This window comes from Xenopus tropicalis, chromosome 8, assembly GCF_000004195.4.
Source record: "Xenopus tropicalis strain Nigerian chromosome 8, UCB_Xtro_10.0, whole genome shotgun sequence".
Taxonomy (NCBI): domain Eukaryota; kingdom Metazoa; phylum Chordata; class Amphibia; order Anura; family Pipidae; genus Xenopus; species Xenopus tropicalis.
The window spans coordinates 105,858,401-105,879,954 of NC_030684.2; the positions used below are offsets into that span (position 1 = coordinate 105,858,401).

Here is a 21,554-nt window from a genome sequence, read left to right on the forward strand (position 1 = left end):
GCATGAACTTCCTGTTTGGGAAGAACTTACGTTTGGTGTCGGTGATCCCAGAGAACAGAGGTTAAGCAGCGCTCATCCTGGTCTGTAGCTTCCAAACTAAATATTTTTTGACAGGGGCTCTTCAAATTCAGACTAGGGGAACATTCCCTTAAATATGTAAAAAAAAATTAAAAAAAAAAAAAAAAAAAAAAAAAAAAAAATATATATATATATATATATATATATATATATATATATATATATATATATATATACATACAGTGGTGTGAAAAACTATTTGCCCCCTTCCTGATTTCTTATTCTTTTGCATTTTTGTCACACTTAAATGTTTCTGATCATCAAACACATTTAACTATTAGTCAAAGATAACACAAGTAAACACAAAATGCAGTTTTTAAATGAGGGTTTTTATTATTTAGGGAGAAAAAAAATCCAAACCTACATGGCCCTGTGTGAAAAAGTAATTGCCCCCTGAACCTAATAACTGGTTGGGCTACCCTTAGCAGCAATAACTGCAATCAAGCGTTTGCGATAACTTGCAACGAGTCTTTTACAGCGCTCTGGAGGAATTTTGGCCCACTCATCTTTGCAGAATTGTTGTAATTCAGCTTTATTTGAGGGTTTTCTAGCATGAACCGCCTTTTTAAGGTCATGCCACAACATCTCAATAGGATTCAGGTCAGGACTTTGACTAGGCCACTCCAAAGTCTTCATTTTGTTTTTCTTCAGCCATTCAGAGGTGGATTTGCTGGTGTGTTTTGGGTCATTGTCCTGCTGCAGCACCCAAGATCGCTTCAGCTTGAGTTGACGAACAGATGGCCGGACATTCTCCTTCAGGATTTTTTGGTAGACAGTAGAATTCATGGTTCCATCTATCACAGCAAGCCTTCCAGGTCCTGAAGCAGCAAAACAACCCCAGACCATCACACTACCACCACCATATTTTACTGTTCGTATGATGTTCTTTTTCTGAAATGCTGTGTTACTTTTACGCCAGATGTAACGGGACACACACCTTCCAAAAAGTTCAACTTCTGTCTCGTCGGTCCACAAGGTATTTTCCCAAAAGTCTTGGCAATCATTGAGATGTTTTTTAGCAAAATTGAGACGAGCCATAATGTTCTTTTTGCTTAAAAGTGGTTTGCGCCTTGGAAATCTGCCATGCAGGCCGTTTTTGCCCAGTCTCTTTCTTATGGTGGAGTCATGAACACTGACCTTAATTGAGGCAAGTGAGGCCTGCAGTTCTTTAGATGTTGTCCTGGGGTCTTTTGTGGCCTCTCGGATGAGTTGTCTCTGCGCTCTTGGGGTAATTTTGGTCGGCCGGCCACTCCTGGGAAGGTTCACCACTGTTCCATGTTTTTGCCATTTGTGGATAATGGCTCTCACTGTGGTTCGCTGGAGTCCCAAAGCTTTATAAATGGCTTTATAACCTTTTTCCAGACTGATAGATCTCAATTACTTTTGTTCTCATTTGTTCCTCAATTTCTTTGGATCTTGGCATGATGTCTAGCTTTTGAGGTGCTTTTGGTCTACTTCTCTGTGTCAGGTAGCTCCTATTTAAGTGATTTCTTGATTGAAACAGGTGTGGCAGTAATCAAGCCTGGGGGTGACTACAGAAATTGAACTCAAGTGTGATAAACCACAGTTAAGTTATTTTTTAACAAGGGGGGCAATCACTTTTTCACACAGGGCCATGTAGATTTGGAGTTTTTTTTCTCCCTTAATAACGTAAACCTTCATTTAAAAACTGCATTTTGTGTTCAATTATGTTATCTTTGACTAATAGTTAACGGTTTTTGATGATCAGAAACATTTAAGTGTGACAAACATGCAAAAGAATAAGAAATCAGGAAGGGGGCAAATAGTTTTTCACACCACTGTATGTATGTATATATATATATATACACACACACACACTAGGAAGGGTTTAGTCAGTTAAAATTTCCTTTACTAATGCAGTCACTATTACAATTAGTTTGCGACCATTACATAGCTTAATATTCATGCTCTGTTCCTTGCACTCCCTTCCCCTACTATGTGCTGTTGGTTCAAGATATTAAAAACCCACTTTGAGCTGGCAGATGAGGTGAGTGTTTCTGGACTGTGCTCAGTAAGGGTGAATTCAGTGTACAAAAAGCATCCACTTTGCACAAGCTGCTTAAAGGACAAGGAAACCCTTCTGCCTTAGTCACTAGTATTTGATTCAGCCCCCTTGCTGTAGCTGCTTACTAAGTTCCTCCCCAAAACTACCAAATAGTAAGAACTTGGCGATTGGTGTATATGTTCCTGGATTTATCGTGAGTCACCATTGCAACCATGTTAATTGGTTGGTATTGGTGAAAGCTTAATAGAGGACAAGCATAGAAGGGGTCAATGTTTGCAAGTGTTTTTTTTGGGCATGTGTGCCGCTTCCTAATACGATATTGTGCGCATGCTCCTGGCCTTGGTGAAGGAGCGCTCCATAATGGGATTTTTTTCTTGCTTTAAGTTGCTGTATTTTAAAACTGTGGCATTTGAACAGATTTAGGGTAAATACAGATCTAATAGCACTACAGAAAAGACTAGAGGTATGCCAAACTTATACTTCTTTTAAAATAACAAATCATTAGCATTACTTGTCTGCTGAAAAGACCTCTGTATAATGAACTGCTCCTTATCTCAAAGCCTAACAAAGGATGCTGCTGAAGGAAATTAGGGGCTTGTTTTTTCAGAGACCTGAAGCAAAGAAAAGAGAAACGGGATTGATCAATGCACTTTCCCTGGTCCCATGTTTTCTATGTAAGGGCGTGTACTTTCAAAAACAGGGGTTTTTAGACTTGTCAATATTATGATCATATCTTTGTAACTAAAATTCCCTGTTTTTGAAAATACATGCACTTATATACATACTAAATTACTTAAAACACAAGGCACCAGAGAATGTGCATTGGTTAGTCCCCTTTCTCTTTTTCTAGCTAATTGGTCAGATCAGTAGCTCTTCCACATGTATTTTACTTTACCTTGGAGTGCTCCCACAACCCCCATTTGTGTATATTATACAGAACCTTCTCTGTACTTGCCCTTTTTAACATGTACAGTGCCCTCCATGATGTTTGGGACAAAGACACATTTTTCTTTTGATTTCTTTGATTTCCCAATTTCCCAAACATTATGGTGCCCTGAAATGAGGGGGACTATGTAAAAAATGTGCTGTAAATTCTACATGGATAAAGTCAATTCAAATGTATTCAAATCACTTTAAAAATAATATGCACTTTATTCGCTTCTGAATTGTTTGATTTAAAATATTATATTGAGGAGCAGAGGGGTAAATCAAAGAAAAATGTGTCTTTGTCCCAAACATTATGGAGGGCACTGTATATCTTGAAAATAGAAATTCTTTTTCCAGGCCTTCTTTGCTTCATTAAATCATTCAGACAGTTTTTAGGCAAATGCAAACACCTCCTGTAATCCCTGTCTGTCTGATAATCTGAGTATGATGCATTTCTCTGTTGGACTTTTTCATGATTTTTTTTTCTCCAAATCTACTTTTTTTTGAAAAAACGTTTTTATTATTTTTAGCACATTTGTTATACAATGTTGTCTAATGTCTGTATAAATGATAGGAAACAGTTGTGCAAGTTTTTATGTTAAAGCGACTTGTATGTGTATATTGATTGCATATTGTAGTCATTTATTGTTCGACATTAAATTACCTGTGGGAGATGTTATATTTTTGTTATAGTTTTTTCTTCAGTCCCTTTTAAAGCCAGCGATAACGGTTTAACATAAGCTCTTTTCCTTCCCTTTCTATCAGTTATCGTTTTTTTTTTTTTTTTGTGATTAGTATATTCATTTTATACACCCATTTACTTTACAGAGCTGCAGAATATGTTGTAGTAATATATTAAAAGGACTTTTTGGTCCCTGTTTATGTTTGATTGTAAGCTCTTTGTACTGATAGTTGCCAGCTCATATACACAGTATATTGTCACATATTTCTAATATCAAGGGTTACTCATTAAAACATTACACATATAGTCTCTGAGTGTAGAAGATGACAAGGATCAGGTGCATGAAAAACCTCTAGGGAAATTCAAGCCGTATTGGATTCATCATTGCAACTTTCTTGTCAAGAAGAGAATTTACTAAGTAAAAATATAAGTGCAGATGTGTGCATAATTTATAAGAAAGAGATTTTTTCTTACAAAACCATGTCCCTAAAGAGAAGTGTAATTCCCTTGTGCAGTAGGTTTTACATGTGTGTTTTAATGGGAAAAAATAAGTATGGATTTTTTGAACTCTGTTGCAATCCTATCCCCCTGCACATTAAACCTTGAGCCTGCTTTATTACTATTTTTATGTTTGGCCTGTACTTATCATTGCAATTAAGGGATTTAGATTATTAAATAAATCTTTATAGGCTGTAGACCCTTGCATTTTTAGAGTAAGTTACTATAATGCATTTGACAGATTTACACATTTTACAGATTTAAATATATTTACAGGTTGTATATGTTGCTGGTATTTTTGTGAGGTAAGAATACAGCCTGTACTGTACCTTCTGCAAGGTACAAACCAGAGAGCTGCTGGGGTAGAATTTAATAAGTATAGTGTTGAACTATAAAAGTAAATTCCACAAATATAGGACCCCAGCATAAGATATATGTACCGAAATGGAAATGCCCTTGTTTTGATATAAATTTCTTGAACCCCATGACCAACAAGGAGGCCACGGTGGAATGCAGCTTCAATGCCATGAAATGAATTGCGTGAGTGTAAATAAGGTTTTTAGATGTTTTTCGTTTCCTCTGTAGCTACGCAAAATTGGTGGTGGTGGCTTTGGAGAGATCTACGATGCCTTGGATTTGCTCACAAGAGAGAATGTAGCCTTAAAGGTGGAATCGGCCCAGCAACCAAAGCAGGTCCTGAAAATGGAAGTTGCTGTCTTGAAGAAACTTCAAGGTAAAGATAATTTCTTAGACTGCAACTTTGCTATCAGAATTATACATGTTGATTTTTTTTTTTCTTTGTGGTGCTAGCATTTCATGGACTTGGTTTACTATTTTTATTTTGCTCCTAAGCTCAGGTAAATGACAAAATCACTCCTGATCAGAATGGATGCACAGAATCAAAGATTCAGTTCAGTATTTTCTAAATTCAGGAGCTATTTGCAGAATTGGGATTCAGCCAAACCAAATCCTAATTATTAAATGTATGCATTTTGAAAGCTCTGAACAATTGAATGCAGGGGCGCTTCTGCCATTAGGCGAGTTGAGAAACTCGCCTCAGGCGGCAGAAGCGCCCCAGTTACCAGGGGCGGCAAAAAGCCGCTCCTGGTAACTTTAAGAGCCGAATTTCCGGTTTTTAAACCGGAAATTCGGCTCTTCTAGTGCAGAGAGCGCAATTCCGCCTCAGGCAGCGATATGTTCAGAATCGCCCCTGATTGAATGCAACACTTTTTTGTCCACAATCGATGCCATTTTTTCATGCAGATTAGGGTTTGCTATTTAAGCAAATACAAGAATTATGTATTGGGTACATCCCTACTTAACCATGTGCAAAGCTTGTATAATGGGTGCCCTTAACCCTCTGCCGTAGACTGCGACACTCCAACAATCTTTGGCCTTTTCAATCAGAGGTTTCTCTCCTCAGCCACTTACCTTTATTTTATCTCTACTTTCTCATGGTGTGCTGCTCTACTTTGAGATAGCTTTCAACATGTCACTTTCTTTCCAAATCAAATCACATCTGTGTATTCTCTCCTACTTTTGTAGACAGGGATATGTTATCCCGTGCAAAAATAATGACTCCGATGTTTTATGAACTACAACAAGTGTTTTTGATGATTAACCTGGCATTTTAACCTACTTGACTTTGGTTACTATGATGCTGGCAACCTAGCAACCTGTCCCTTGTATGTATATTCACACCCCACATACATGGATTTGTAATCAAATGAACTTATTGTGATGAACCTCTGATTACTAATACTTTACCCCTACTGTCCCAATGGGGAGTGGTGTAAAAATTGTAGTGTTACCAAGGCAACCAGTTACCATAGCAACCCGTTTTAGCCCTATTTAAGTTTCCATTGACTGACCAAGTTTTCTTGATTATGAGTCTATTTCAACTCATGGGGCTCATGTGAAACAGAACTGTGTTGATACAAACTTGTTATTTTCTCGGCTCATCTCTGACAGCTAGCTACAGTAGCGTGTTAATTATGATACTTTTGTTTCTGTTTAAGCTGCTGCTTAGACCTTTTGATTACTTGCTTGTACTTAATTTTTCTCTTGTGTTTTTTGTTTTTATTGCATGTTTTCAGTTTTTTATTGATTTATCTCTGGTATTCTGTCTCTGGCGACGTATGATGACGTCATCTCCATCTCATACCTTGAATTTGCTAGTTTACTAACATTGCCAAGGACAGCTCCCATTTACTGCTAAATAAATTTGCAAGCTTTTAGATGATGAAGTTTTATGCCAAGTTTTTGGATATTTTGTAGGTACTTACTCAGTGATATTACATTCTCTATCACAGGGGTCACCGACCTTTTTAACCCATGAGCAACATTTAAATATACAAAAAAGGTTGGGGACAACACAAGCATAAAAAAAGTTCCTGGGGGTGACCAAAAAAGTCTGTAATTAGTTATTTTGTAGCCCCAATATGGACTGGCAGCCTACTGGTGGCTCTGTTTGGTAGTACCCGTGGTTTCTATGCTTCTAAAACTTGCCTCCAAGTTAGAAATTCAAAAATGAAGACCTGCTTTGAGGCCACTGGGAACAACATCAAAGGGGGTGGTGAGCAACAAGTTGCCCCTGAGCCACTGGTTGGGGATCACCGTTCTATCACATAGGTAAAATTCCAATATCTACCAGTCTGATTTAGTGGAGACCAGCATAGGCTCTAAAAGTGCATAGAAATGGGAGTTCTTGGGGTGTGGAGGGGTCAAGCATGGCATCCACATACAGTGCTAATAGTGTTTTTCTGCATTTGCATTTTAGCACGATTGACTGGTGCTTGTATATATAGAAAAATATACTTTGGCTTTCAGGTGCAATTACTGTATGGAGAAGCTATATAACAACTCTGTATCCAAGGGGTTCTAGAACTTGTCTCTTTTTTCATTGCATGCTTTGCTGTATGTATGACCTTGTATTTTCCATTTGATTTTATCTCCTATGAATGCGGCCTGTTCGCTAAATATTTTAACATTAGGAGTCGGTTACAACAAACACACATTAGGAGCAACATTATCCTCATCGGCTATTTTCAAATGCAGTAGAACAATGATGATGGGAAATGCATTTTTTTTCTGAAAGTGGGAATTCTGTTTTAATACTGTGCAACCAAATTCAATTTCCTTGCTTAAAATATAACTAAAGAATTCCCATCCAATGATTTTGAATATTATTTTTAGCATGAATGTTTATTGGTTTTATGCTTACACGAGTTTAGATGATTTATTTTTCTTTATTCATCTTGCCAAATATTTTGCCAATAAAAAGCATTATATGTTCTGTTCTGTTCTGTTCTATTTCTAGTACATTTGAGGCGCCATCTAGTATATCTACCTATATAATATGTACCCTCTGTTGAAAAAAGTCACAGATTAGTATATTCAGTGAAAATCAATAGATTGATAGTATATAAGAGTTTAAAATATGCCCTGATATGCAGTTTTCTCATGTGCCATTAGCACCCTCCATGGGCTCTGTAGCAGTTATAAAGCCACAACTGCTGTTAAATAAAGGACAAAAATGCAAACATTTGTTTTATATACAAATCTGCTGATATTTGAAACAGTTAATTTAGTTAGATTGTTTTGCCCTTTTACCCTGTACTACTGTCATAGCTTTATATATAAATACAAGATTTTAATTGTGCATCAGCTCTGATTACTGAATCATATTCCTAACCTTGGTGTAATTTTATTACTGCAGTTAAGATGCATTTGCACTTGACATCAAAGTAGGCTGCTCAAGTTGAGTGCCATAACTTGTTTCTCTGGGTCTCATAGCAGCAACCACAAACCTGAGATCAATGCTAACTCTGGCTAAATTAGCTAAGCTCTATAAAAGGGAGATTTTGCAGAGAACCTTTAACCTAAGAACGTTTCAGACATTAGCTGAAAATAAAAAAAATGTTTTTGTTAGACTGATTTACTATTGGGTGAGCACTGGGTCTGTAATAATAGCTCATGTATTTTTCAGTTGCTTGCTTTTTTTCTTCATGTGTTTTTTTTTTTGTACTGGATTTTTGAAAACCATGTAAACCTTGCCAGGTTTTAGGTGGTCAGATTTTCTAAAAAATAAAAATACTGCACTAAGGTGGGGGAGGGGAATAGATTGCTGGAAATGTCTAAGGAACTGCAAATGATTATGAACACTTAATTAGTGATATGTCAGCCCCTTTAGATGGGCCAATAAAAACTGCTGGCAGCTTATTGGCCCTTGTACTGTATGCACCCGGAGCCACTACATTGGCCCATATGAAGGCTGACGGAGTGAATTTACAAGCATAGCTGCATATTGGAGCAGTTAGACACCAAAATATGTTAAATGTGCCTGCACCCAGGTCAACACAATGGCTCCAAGTACTGGCACATTAATAAGCTTTTTGACGTGTAGGGGTGGATATCCACATGCTGAAAATCTGCCCCATGTGGAAGAAGCCTTAGTGTGAATTATACTTTTAGTAAAGATTACATCAGGACAAATATGACTCCTGTTTTTTAGTTTCTATCTTCATAAATGGAGACAGTGTACAGGAAATATTGGCACATGGTCCGTAACAAGAAAAGGCTGGTAATGTCCCTCTGTAATTCACCAATGCACCCTTGCATACAGTGTGCTTGATTTTAAATAAGGTGAAGTTCAATGGTTGCCCTTTATTGCTAAATGAATATTTCAGGAGTGATTCTTAGGAACCTTCATCAGAAATAGTATCATTATGGTATGTATCATTGTGTACTAGTACTAAAGGGTTCCTACCAATAGTAGCACAAGCACAAATGTTTAATGCAACAGAAAGGCATAATATCACTTTTACTTAATTCTGCAGGGAAAGACCATGTATGTCGATTTATTGGATGTGGGAGAAATGACCGATTTAACTATGTAGTCATGCAACTGCAGGTGAGTAACTACCTCTCCTCTTGTGGTGAGCTTTAATGTCACTATAAAATACATGTAGCTAGGTTAGAGATTGTGACTGGAATATACCTGTGGAAGTTTAAGAACGTGGGAACATAGGATGTACGTTTTGTAGGCAGGTGGAGAAAAGCAGATTTGCTCCTTTATGTAGCTCCACTGACAGGCTCAGTGCTGGCCTGAGCGAAGCTACGCGGAGTGAAGAGTGGCCCAAAAATCTGCATTTATCTGCACTCAGGATGATGCTGTGCCTGTCAGTGGAACTACATATAGGAGCGAATCCGCTTCAGGCGGAGAGAAGCAGACTGTATTCCCTATATAGCCTCAGCCTTAATATCTGAACTAGGACAGCACCAAACCCAGAATTCTGTTTGGTATTTGTCTAAATTCCAGCACTGTTTTTAGGATTTGTATTTAGCCAAATACATAGTTTTGAGCTGAACCAAATCGGAATCCTTAACTATGTGACTTTTTGGCCTTGTACAGGTAAACGTTTTGTCCTGAGTTACCTTGAAGTGATGTTCTCCTGCGTTCCACCCCAGGGGAGCGCAGGACGAAATGCATCCCACTCTTTCTCATGGGGCTTTACTGACACAGGTGCATGTAAGCGCTGAATGCAGGTGGAACACAACACTGTGCTCGTTTTCCTGTGCGCCACAGGGAAGCACAGGAGGAGATGCTCATCTGTACAAGCCCTAAGCTCTGTAAAATTGGCAGATTTTTTCCCTGATGATGCAAATTTTACTTTGCTCAAATTTGAATAAGCAAATTAGGGTTTGCTTTGATATATAGCCAAATCTGTCTGTAGGTATAGTGCATCCTTAATTTGCACACAGCAGCAATATGATGCTTGCGCTTTTGCCAAGTGTTCTTTCAGGCTTAGGTGTCTCCCACAAACTAGAAGTTGGTCTATATGCCTTCTATGCCCTGGCCCTTAAATTAACCTAGGCTAAGTTTGTCTAAAGTTTTAAAGATTATTAAATACCTGCAGAATCATATCCAGTGTTTGTGACTTGTCCCATATTATGAACTATTTTGAAGTCTAGATGCCTCATTATAAGAGCATCATTTGGTGCACACAATTTATTCATAAACACAAATGCTAGCTGTACGTTAACTAGTAATTATAACTGGGATGCAAATGTTCCTCTGTTTATATAGGTGGATATGTGCAGTATTGGCACTAAAGTTATAATTGTTTAAGTGATAAAAAGTTTACCTGATGGAGGGAAGGCAGCTTTTATAATGTAAAGTTGCTTGCAATGGTATGTTCATCATAATATAACCTTTTTGCTTGTGGTTTTTCATTGAATAAAGTGGATTACTGTTATAGGTAAAAAGCCTGCTGGGTATTGCTTTGCCGTTTAAATGTGTGTTCCTTTTTGTATTTTGTTTGTCCTTTATTTTGAACTGCAAATGGAATATTAGCAGATTGAATTTTAGGGATTTATTTCCCCTTTGTTTTAGGGTCGCAATCTGGCAGATCTACGCCGCAGCCAATCCAGAGGTACTTTCTCTATTAGCACTATGCTGCGTCTTGGCCGTCAGATCTTGGAATCCATAGAAAGTATCCATTCTGTTGGTTTCTTACACCGAGATATAAAACCGGTGAGTTAAATGGAGCTCGCAAACAGAAACAAAGCCAAGTACAATTAGATACGCAGTTATAATAAAAGGCCAGTAGAATTTGTCTTTTTTTTTCCTGCACTGTATTGCTTAGGAAAAGACTCATTGGAAAAATATAGAGGATTTAAACAAATGTGGATGACTTGTCAATATGGCACAAAGACATGATTACCAAAGAATGAAGGATTACTGTTTTTTTTGGTTGGTAATCATACTTATATGCTGTATTTAAGAATCATTTCCATTGCTTATTATAAAGGCTATCTGATAGAATTTTACAAATTGTGTTTATCTTTCAAATATCTAACTTTTTCACTTTTAAAATGTTTTCCCTGTAGTGGGCAAATTATTTTGTATGTTTATCTGGTAATACATATTAGATAGATACAAGGGCATCCTGATATCCTGGGCAGGTTGAGGGCCACTTTCTTGCAGATGGCAGCCCTTACTGACAGCTAATGGATTTTTTTTTTTTTTTTTTAAATTGCTTTCACAACCATCCATGGCCTCTTGGTTGCTCATGAATAAATCATAGCCACCTTTTTTAAACCTTTGTAAAATGGGTTTAAATTTTGAATGTTATAGTCATAGACATGTTTCCAAGTCCAAGGGAATGTCCACATAATAACTGTTTTTTTTCATAGGAAAATAGCATTCTAAACACCTTATCTACTTTATGCTGAAAGTTAGAATTTTGGCTCTTCTAATGCTTAACTTTGAAGCTCCTCCTCAACCCCCTCTAAAGCTAAAATGGCATACCTTGTCAATTGGCAGCGCAAAATAAGCATATAGCTACAAAATACAGACTTTCATAGAACTAAGACCATCTTTATGACCAACCAAATAACCATCCATCCTCATGGGGTAAAAAAAAAATGCTTCCTAACATTAATACCAGAAATGATGTTCAACAATGTGGTTTAGTTAATTCTTTTAACAAACAAAATATCAGCTCTTTTCTAATCTGTTTTTTTAAACAAATGGAAATCTTTTCAAATATATATTTTATGTATTTCATTATGTTTCTTAATAGAAGTAATTTTATTTCTGTATATCTACCTTCTCACACTCTAGTCCAACTTTGCCATGGGGCGTTTTCCAAGCACCTGCAGGAAGTGTTACATGCTGGATTTTGGGCTCGCACGGCAATTCACCAACTCCTGTGGGGATGTCCGGCCAGTAAGTCTTAGATGTTGCAAGTTAAATGTAAAGCCACAGTGTTAAGCCCTAAATTTCCAGAATTATTAAAAAATCCTTTTAGTAATTTGGGTGGTGGCATTGTAGGTCAAACTTGCAATACACTGTTCCCATTTGGTTCTGACAACAAGGGTTTTTCATTCCTCATTACAGAAATATTTTTTTAACACCAAATATGTTATTAGTACAGAAAACCATGAATTATCTTTTGAAGTTACAATCTGTTTTTTTCTCTTTTATTGTGGCTTATATGTCCCAGCGCCCTATTTATTGTAATGCACATTCATGACGTTTTCAGACAACATTCAAATTTTGGATTATTCTCTTCATGAAGGACCTTACAGTTCCTTCACCTATTCCCAAACACTGTATCTTGATGTGGGGAGACTGCTACCACCGCCTAGTGTGTATTTCAGTTTGGCTTTCTCAAAGGCCTTGAGAAACTGGGACTATGTAAATGAAACACCCTTGAGTTGCCTGCAGGAGGAAACTTTGGGCGACTTTGGAGACAAAAGCAACGCAGAGGGCTTTCCACCAGTGACTTCTATTGTTGCCGGTGGAAACCCTTTTCAGAGCGGGTACTTGCCCACGATAGCAGTGATCTATCGCAGGCGAGTAAGTCGCTCTAAGTTGGTGTTTGCCTTTATATAGGCCAGTCTGTAACATAGTAGATGGGGCTGGATATGTATCTACTAGCAGTTAGGTGGGTTTTTGCCCTCTCTTAAGAGGGAAATTGTTTTTTCCCTTTCTGAAACCCTTTTATGTATCTGCCAGTACATATCCTTTGGGGAAAGAATTCCACAGCTTCACAGCTCTTGTTGTGTAAAGAATGTAAACTTGCCCATCCTTTTTTGTTAGAAGAGGGTTCCCATACTCTTTACAAGTTCATCACTTTCCTGGACTTAATTTAATCAATATCCCAACTATCAATGTTTATCTGCCACTTACCAAACAGATTGGCAATTTGTCCAGATCCAGTTGCAAGGTTGGTTTTGTATGAGGTTTCTTTCAAGAGTGCCCTTTAACTTGTTTACTGGACCAACAGTTGTGGGAATGGTAGGAATGGGGTTATAACATAATATTTTTTGGTGTGTATAGTGGTAGGCAAGAGAAGTGCTAGTCCCTATGGGTGTCCACTTTATTGCCCTGGCAAGTCCCCTCCTACTTTTTCTGACTTCATTTGTCCTTATAACTTGTTCTCACACTTTTGGCATCTACCAATCCAGATATTCTACCATGGTTTGTTATATTTATTTAGACAATGTCACTTCTTACCTACTTTTTAAACTTTATTAAAATATGTTTCAGTTAGACATATCCCTAGGTACAGGAGGAAGGTACAAATCTTTTTGTTAGCTTTATTTTTTTGGAAACATCTACTTTTAAGTTTATTTAAGCCTTTAACTGGTCTAATACCTGCTGGTAGATCTTTGTTTGTTAAAAGGGAACTTTTGTGTCTTTATGCAGAAAAGCAGGAGTTGAATTTTGATTGATGGTATCAGATACATTGGCGTGTGCTGCTTCTGCCTATACAATATATTAGAGCTAGCAGTTTCAAAATGACCAATTCTAGCACAAAGCCTGCCCACTGTCCTTACCGGTTCAGAAAAAACTGAATAGTACAGTGATGTTGACAGGAGGCATCTTACGCTGCTTAATGTATTTTATTCAACAAACATGGTTTCAAATGCACATACTTATGGCTGATGATTACTCAGATGAGAACATCAAAAGGCACAAGATGACGGCTGCCTTGCTTTTGCTCTGCAGTAGTAGCAGAGCAGGGCTGGAAAAATATATACATTACAAAATTATATATACAGGTATCGGACCCCTTATCCAGAAACCCATTATCCAGAAAGTTCCGAATTACAGAAAGGCCATCTCCCATAGACTCCATTTTAATCAAATAATTCACATTTTTAAAAATGATTTCCTTTTTCTCTGTAATTATAAAAGAGTACCTTGTACTTGATCCCAACTAAGATAGAATTAATCCTTATTGGAGGCAAAACAATCCTATTGGGTCTAATTACTGTTTAAATAATGTTTTTAGCAGACTTTAGGTAGGAGATCCGAATTACCGAAAGATCCCTTATCCGGAAAACCCCAGGTTCTGAGCATTCTGGATAATGGGTCCCATACCTTTACCAGCAGTGTTCTGAAATGCCAAGTAAAATGTGCATTTAAATCCTTCAAATTGAATATGTTTAGAAAAATGAACTGATTCATCACTTGCAAGTTTACTATTCCTGTAAATAAGCAATTTGTACATCTATTTTTCTGAGTGCATTGCCAAGAATATATACATAATAGATTATGGCGGTATCTCTTCAGTAAGAGTACAGTGTGCAAGCTTCAACATGGGCATTGTTTTAAACACCCAAGAGCTGGCTTTATTTGGTTACAAATCTGGTAAATACACCAGGATTTGTTTATTGATCCTTTAAACTACCAGCTGAATGCTATGTCAGGCTGCATCCGTTATGTACTGTCACGTATGCTGACAAGCTGTGTTAGTGATCAGAGATTCTCAGCATCACTGATGGCTACTTTGCCTGCCTGTATATTTGCTAATCAGTTTTCCATTAACATTTTGAACACTTTAGTTTACACAGCATTATTCAATGATCTGGAGAGAGTTTTACATACTGCCTCATGCACAATACTGTCTCCTTGAGGATTTTGCCTAAACCTTCTAGTTTAGTCCTTGCTGCTGTGCATGCTTTTTTATGTTTAGAAGCAAATTATGCAGGAATGCTTTATATTTCATGTACAGATGATGTGATCATGTGAAATAGGAACAAAGAAAGATGGGAATGTTTCACTCTGCCTGTTCGTGTAGTATTTTTCAGTTTAAAACCATAATATAAATGTGGTATTTTCTCCACACGTAGTGGTAGATTTTTTATCCATTAATTGTCGGGTTTGTTGTAATCAGTGACAGAGATCTAGTGATTGTTTTGTTTTTGTTCAGCAGCTCTCCAGTTTAGAATTTCTAGTTGGTAATGGTCCAGTTTACCATAGCAACCAGGCAGTGGTTTGAATGAGAGACTGGAAGATAAATAGGAGAGGACCTGAATAGAAATAGGAAATATAACAATAAAATATATTGTCAGGTTTATTGCTACTGGGCTCAGTTACCCATATTTAAAGCCTAGAAAGAAGCAGAAGAGGAAGGCTATTCAAAAACAATGAAAAATAAAGACCAACTGAGAAGCTCGTGAATTACCGCTTTATTGTTATTATCTTCATTTATCTTTAGACAAAGCCAACAGAGCAGGTGTTAAGTCAAACAATGTGTTGACTCTCTATCTAACTTTGATGATGTTCTTCACAAGTATTTTAGGGTTGCAGCATATGTCTCTCTAGGCAGAGCTACTGTAAATACATAATGAAATTGCCTTTGTTCCAATGACAACTAAAAATGCGATTTGTTACTAAGCAGATTTGCATCAGAAGCTGTAAGAATTGTAACTGAATTTGCATTTACACACCTGGCTTTAGTGGCCAGTTTTCCTCAAGGTGAGATGTGAAGATACTCTGAACACATTGGGGGTGTGTGTGTGGGAGGGTGGATGCAGAATTCCATTGCAAACACTGATTTGTTTAATGAAGTTGAAAATGAATTAAATTAGGGTTCTAACTTAATTTCTTTCTTAATGGATTTTCTTAATGGGAAGCTGGGGTATTATGACTGTCTGAACCCTTTATCCTAGTAGCTGCATGTAGGTTCTCATCTGTTTAAGAACTATAAATCCAAATTCTGTACAGCACAAGTAATGCTATAGATAAAAATACATCCACATGCATTCTACATACCATATACATACATACATACATACATTCCCAGACTTCTGGAGATGTCAAAATGGCTTGTCTTGATTTGCCACCATTACTTTTTCAGATGTCTTAGCAACAAACTGCTCAACATAAGTGCAAAATGTTTACTGTTCTAGTAAATGGCAAATGCAATTATTGATTGACAAGTGCTGTATACATCTAATGGTAGTAGTAAGAGGTGATATGACATAGCGTAGACTTATCTATCTTATAGATATAAGCCTGAGGGGAGACATAACATTTTATATCTTACTGCTTCTTTATTGGGGCAACCAGTTTTAAACATTTTTATGAAGAATGTTATTGCAACTTCAAATTTCTGAAAATCTAGGGTACATGTCCTTATTTAAAAATTTCAGAATGTGTACACGGAGCAAATTATCCTTTGCGTTTTGTTAAGACCAGCTTAAAGCTGTGCAAGCTAAATTCCTAAATTATTTTATTTCTGTTTTAGCCACGAGCTGTTGCTGGATTTCGTGGGACAGTTAGATATGCCTCAGTAAATGCACACAGGAACCGGGTAAGTGAAATGGGGTGCCTGCGCATCTTAAAAATATGCAAGAGAAAGAAATCACCAGGATGGCAAAGCTTTTAAGATACTGTGTGGACTGGGGCAATATGCCATAAGTCAGGCAAATGTAAAAATGAAGGGTGTTTTATAACAATAATTATGAATTGTAAGCCAGTGCCAAGTGGAACTTGCTTTAAAAACATAATTTATGCGGAAAGATATGGCTGTGAGCAAAAATGTGAAAAATGGATCAGAAACTGTTTTTCCATTAATATATGACTTGATTAAGAAATTATTTGGTGCAGAGTGTCATTATCCTTTTTAGTTCACTGTGTTAGATATTCTTCCTGTATATCAAGATGTAATATCCTTACATTACTTGTTGCTCATAGCCTCAGTCTAATGCTCTCAAATATTTATTGAACAGGAGATGGGTCGACATGATGATCTGTGGTCTCTTTTTTATATGCTGGTAGAATTTGTTGTGGGCCAGCTGCCCTGGAGGAAAATAAAGGACAAGGTATGTAAAGATGGCTGCCAGGTATCTTTGTGTACTTTCATGCTTTCTTGTTAGATTTAAAGTGAACTGTTTTCATTACTGTGTCCTTATGTCAGCTCAGAATTATGGGAAGGTCATCTCCCATAGAGCTTATTTCATGCCTTAAGTCCATCAAAAATGCAGCTTAGTTACCATCAAGTACAAGGTACTGTGTTGTTATGACAGAGAAAATAGAAATATTTTAAAAATATATTGCATTATTTGCTTATAATGGACTTTGAGATGGTTTTCTCATAATTTGGTGCTTTCTGAAAATCTTGCTGGATAGATATCCTATATCTGTACCTGGGGGGCACAGACCCAGTTGTTCAGCACTCAGTTCCCAAATAATAGTACTTTCTTTTGGTCTTCATTTCAAGTCTTCAGGTTATTTACCTTTTCCTTTTGCTTCTTTAAAGATTGCAGTTTACAGCAGTATCTGGATGTTGGGGGTCACTATCCTTGGCAGCCAAACATGTATTGCTCTGCAAGGCTATAGCTTTATAGTTTCTGCTACTTTTTTCAGGTTCTCTTCTATTTATTTTTCTGTCTGTGATTAAATCTACTGCTTGGTTGCTATGGTAAGGTGGACCCTTGCAACCAGATAGCTACTGAAATTTGAGAACTGCTGAATAAAAAGTGAAATAAAAACAAATTAAATAGTAAAAAATGTAAATTACATTTTTCAAATGATAAATTACATTTTTCAAATGATAAATTACATTTAAAGTTTAACCACCCATTTAACTTCTATAGTTGTTTCAACAGATTTTTGTTTTATATTGTAATAGCCAGGTGCTGTTACACTGTTTTTATATAAACACAAGGTGCTGTTCGCTGAGGTTTTTAAAAGCTCTTTATCAAGACATCCCTTCAGATGTTTAGGCACAGAATATTTATCCAAGGAGCATTAAAGTTGATTTCATGTCTTCAAAGCTTACTAAGTAAAATTCTTTCTTTATATTATATAGTCTTTTTCTTTAAGGTTACTTGTATTTCCTTTGCAGGTTGGCTTTTATAACTTTTTTGTATTTGGATTCATAGGAACAAGTTGGTTCAATCAAGGAACGGTATGAGCATCGCCTAATGCTGAAACATCTTCCCCCAGAGTTTTCAGTCTTTCTTGAACATATCATTGGGTTAGACTATTTTACCAAACCAGATTATCAGGTGATTATTTTTTTTTATATTTATTGAAATTCAGGCCAGCTATCAGGGTCTTTGAGGAGCCCAGTCACTGATGGGACCCTGTAAAACCCAAAATGTGCCCTCTCTTTTATAGTTTACGTGGTCCAGAAACAAAAAAAAAACCCCCACAAAAAACTGAGTTTCTTCTGGCAAGAAGGGAACTAATTTCAAAGGCCAAATATGTTAATGTTTTCAATCCTTTTAGTGGAACCTGTGCCAGAATTTGCAGTAACTTACTGTTAGCCACAGTTTAAGAGACTGACACCTTCTAATTAATTTTAACAGGAATGTGTCACTATTCCCCATAATCTTGATAATGCTTCCTAGTACAGGTGTTGCTCTTCCTAACCCAACACCCCCACATTCCAGCTGTATCTATTTCCAACATGGAGCAACCTCACAAAAATTGTGATTGGGAGACGGGCTGTCTTCTGATAGGCTGGGGCACTGTTTACTTTAAAATGGATGTTCACTGGCACTATTAAGTTTAAGTAAATTGGGCTGAAATCAACTGTCAATAAAACATGTTTTAAAATATTTTCATGTGTTCCTTGCTATAGAAACCATGAATAAATCAGTTCTGTCTGAGTCTAGCTTCTCTAGCTTTCTGACATTTCCTCCATTCTTAGCAAGAACCACTATGGTAGTAAATTCAGTTGTTCTATCGTGGGGTAGAACTTTAGCAGAATATAGAAACGGCAACATAGCTGATCAACTATTTATGTAAGTCTCCGCACCTCTTCATTGTTTACACACTACAAATAGCAAAAGCTAAATGTTTGCTTTTCCCTAAGGGTACTGGCACTCCGGCGATAAATCTTCCCTGCCACAGGAGACAAATCTCCCAGAAATACTTTCTCGCTTTGTTTTTCCGAAGTCGCCCAAAGTTTCCTCATGAGGCAACTTCAGGCAGCTATGGAAAAACAAAGTATTGCATATGTTTTCCCTCCATTGATTCACCTGTGGTGGGAAAGCATTTCAGGGAGATTAGTCTCCTGCGGTAGCAAAGATTTGTTGTTGGTGACTAATGTTGGTACCCTAATGTTGCCTATTGGTCCAGTGGTGTTGAATGAGGTACTGCGATAACCTGTAAATGGTATTCTCCACAGTAAAGACAATTTCTTAACTTTTGTTTTTTTAATAACCTGTTTAGAGTAAATACTGTAAATCTATTCATGTGTAAGTGCAGCAGTGCCGGTACTCCCTACCTGACACTCTCCTCTTCTATATGCTTTAAGGGTTAAGACACACAGAGCTACTTGTTATTGCTACTAAACACCAGAAAATCCCCTGCCATAGAGAATACTAAGAATTGCCTCTGCTAAAACACAAGTAGAGACAGTTAGCAATAAAAGATCAGCAGTGTCTATTTTAGTAGCCACAACAAGTAGCTGCTTTCTTTACCCTAAGTATGCTCCACCAGGGCCACTGGCTCCTCCTTTGGTCTAAAGTGACTGATCTCATCTGGTCTCATTGTGGCATTGCTATCTTCAATTCTTGTATACTTGCACACTATATTCTTTTTTCATGATTTTCAATTGTTGTTGGTTCTACTGGCAACATTACTTTTTAAATTTGGCATATATGCTTTTAAACTATTCAATGTATTCATAGCTTTACTATCCTCCTGCAAGTAATACACTCTTTTAACTTGTACTATTAAACCTTTGTTTTCCTACATACAGCTACTTGTATCTGTCTTTGACAATAGCATGAAGACGTTTGGGGTACTGGAGAGCGATCCATTTGACTGGGAAAAGAGTGGCAGTGATGGCTCTTTAATTACAACAACAACATCAACTACCCCTCAGCTTCACACTCGCCTGACTCCTGCTGCCATTGGGTATGAAGCTAACATTACTAAAGACAATTATGAACCAATTAATATTTTGTATTTTAATGAAACATTTCTGTAACAGTGTTTCTGTCATTATTACATGTTCCTTTTTACCTATTTATTGACTTAACCAAGCATTTTAGAAGATTTTAAAAGAGGATCAAGGTAGAATGCATTAAGAATGATGCAACATGGTCTCATACAGGATCAAGTTACAGTAACTCATTATTGTTTTAAGCTTAGCCCACATACAAGCAGAACAGAGGTAAAAAGAATCCAGGAATCTTAAGGGCTACTTAAGTGAAATTTTCAGTTAGAGTAGCTGTGCTCAGTTTGCAAGCCAATACCAAAGCTGTCTAAAGTGGTATAAAATTGTTTCTTTTAGAATCGCAAATGCCACCCCTATTCCTGGAGATTTGCTGCGTGAAAACACAGATGAGGTCTTTCCAGACGAGCAGTTTAGTGATGGAGAAAATGGAATCCCAGTTATAGTTTCCCCAGAGAAATTACCTGGATCTCCAAATCATCAGCGTCTGCAGGAAAAAGATGTCTGGGAGGAAATGGATGCTAATAGAAACAAAATAAAAATGGGTATTTGCAAGGTACTAGGATATTTACAATATATTAACTTAACTTAAAATACATTTATGATACAGACAATGGGGTATTTCTTAATGACAGATATTGTGCATTACAGCTAATTGTTATTAAGCAAGAACTATTAAAGAAGATCTAAACCTTAAGAATGAATATAATATACTGATCTTATTACACCAGCCTAAAGGTTCCGCAACCCTATAGCTGCAATGATCCAGACCTTCAAAGTTGTCACAGGAGCGCCTCATCTTGGATTTTATTAGAAGTGTCAGTGACACGCACATGCTCAGTGTGCTTTGGGCAGCTGTAGAAAAGCTAAGATTAGGGGTCATCGGAAATTATCAAGCAGAAAATGGGGTTAGTCTGTTAGTAAATTCTGATGTTAACTGCACTGGTCTCAGAGCTGCCATGTACCAATAATCTGTATTATTTTATTGAATCGTCAGCATTATATTTTGACATTTATGTTTGTATATAACTGACAGCAGCACAGAGCATGTGCAGTAAATCAGCATCTAGAGGCACAGATCTTCCCTGCTAAAGGGCTGTGGTTGCCTTGGGCTGATACAGAAGCCCAAAACATAATGTACAACATTCCTAGCCTGCTTCTTTAGTAAGGCTTTAGTTCTTCTTTAGAACCAAAAATCAAGTGATTTACAGACATTGACATAGACAAAAATTAGGTTACAGCTGCTATAATAATTAAATTAGAAGCAATTGTGTTGTGTTGTGTCAAAAATATGTGTGTGTAAATTTGTAGCTTTGCACAGCATCTTGTTTGGTTGTTAGCACCTGAGGGAACTGGGGAACTAAAAATAAGAATGATAGGAGTTTAGTGACCTCTAGGAAATGCTGAATGGAAAGTGAAAGTAACCGACTGCCCCGCCTCTATACCTAAAGCAGAGAGGTAGAGCAGGCAAAACATATTTTTTATTGCTCAGATTTTTCAATACATTTTTAACAAATATGGATGTTTTAATTAAAAAAAAAAAGAATTTTGAGTTTCATGTATAATTTTTAAAGGACTTATTATACAGCTTTTTATATGTGGGTGACAGGTCCCCTTTAAAATTGCCGCT

At 37.0% G+C, this 21,554-nt stretch overlaps 1 protein-coding gene across 3 annotated transcripts in view; it reads left to right on the plus strand.

Moving 5' to 3' along the window:
- Nucleotides 1-21,554, plus strand: part of ttbk2 (tau tubulin kinase 2) — a 51,513-nt gene that overhangs the window by 18,203 nt on the left and 11,756 nt on the right. For all 3 annotated transcript variants that reach the window (XM_012968698.3, NM_001079370.2, XM_018096337.2), the window contains 9 exon segments: nt 4,797-4,944; nt 9,050-9,123; nt 10,606-10,746; nt 11,839-11,943; nt 16,259-16,324; nt 16,743-16,835; nt 17,898-18,023; nt 19,727-19,884; nt 20,264-20,480. In XM_012968698.3, the coding sequence (XP_012824152.2) occupies nt 4,797-4,944; nt 9,050-9,123; nt 10,606-10,746; nt 11,839-11,943; nt 16,259-16,324; nt 16,743-16,835; nt 17,898-18,023; nt 19,727-19,884; nt 20,264-20,480 (1,128 nt within the window).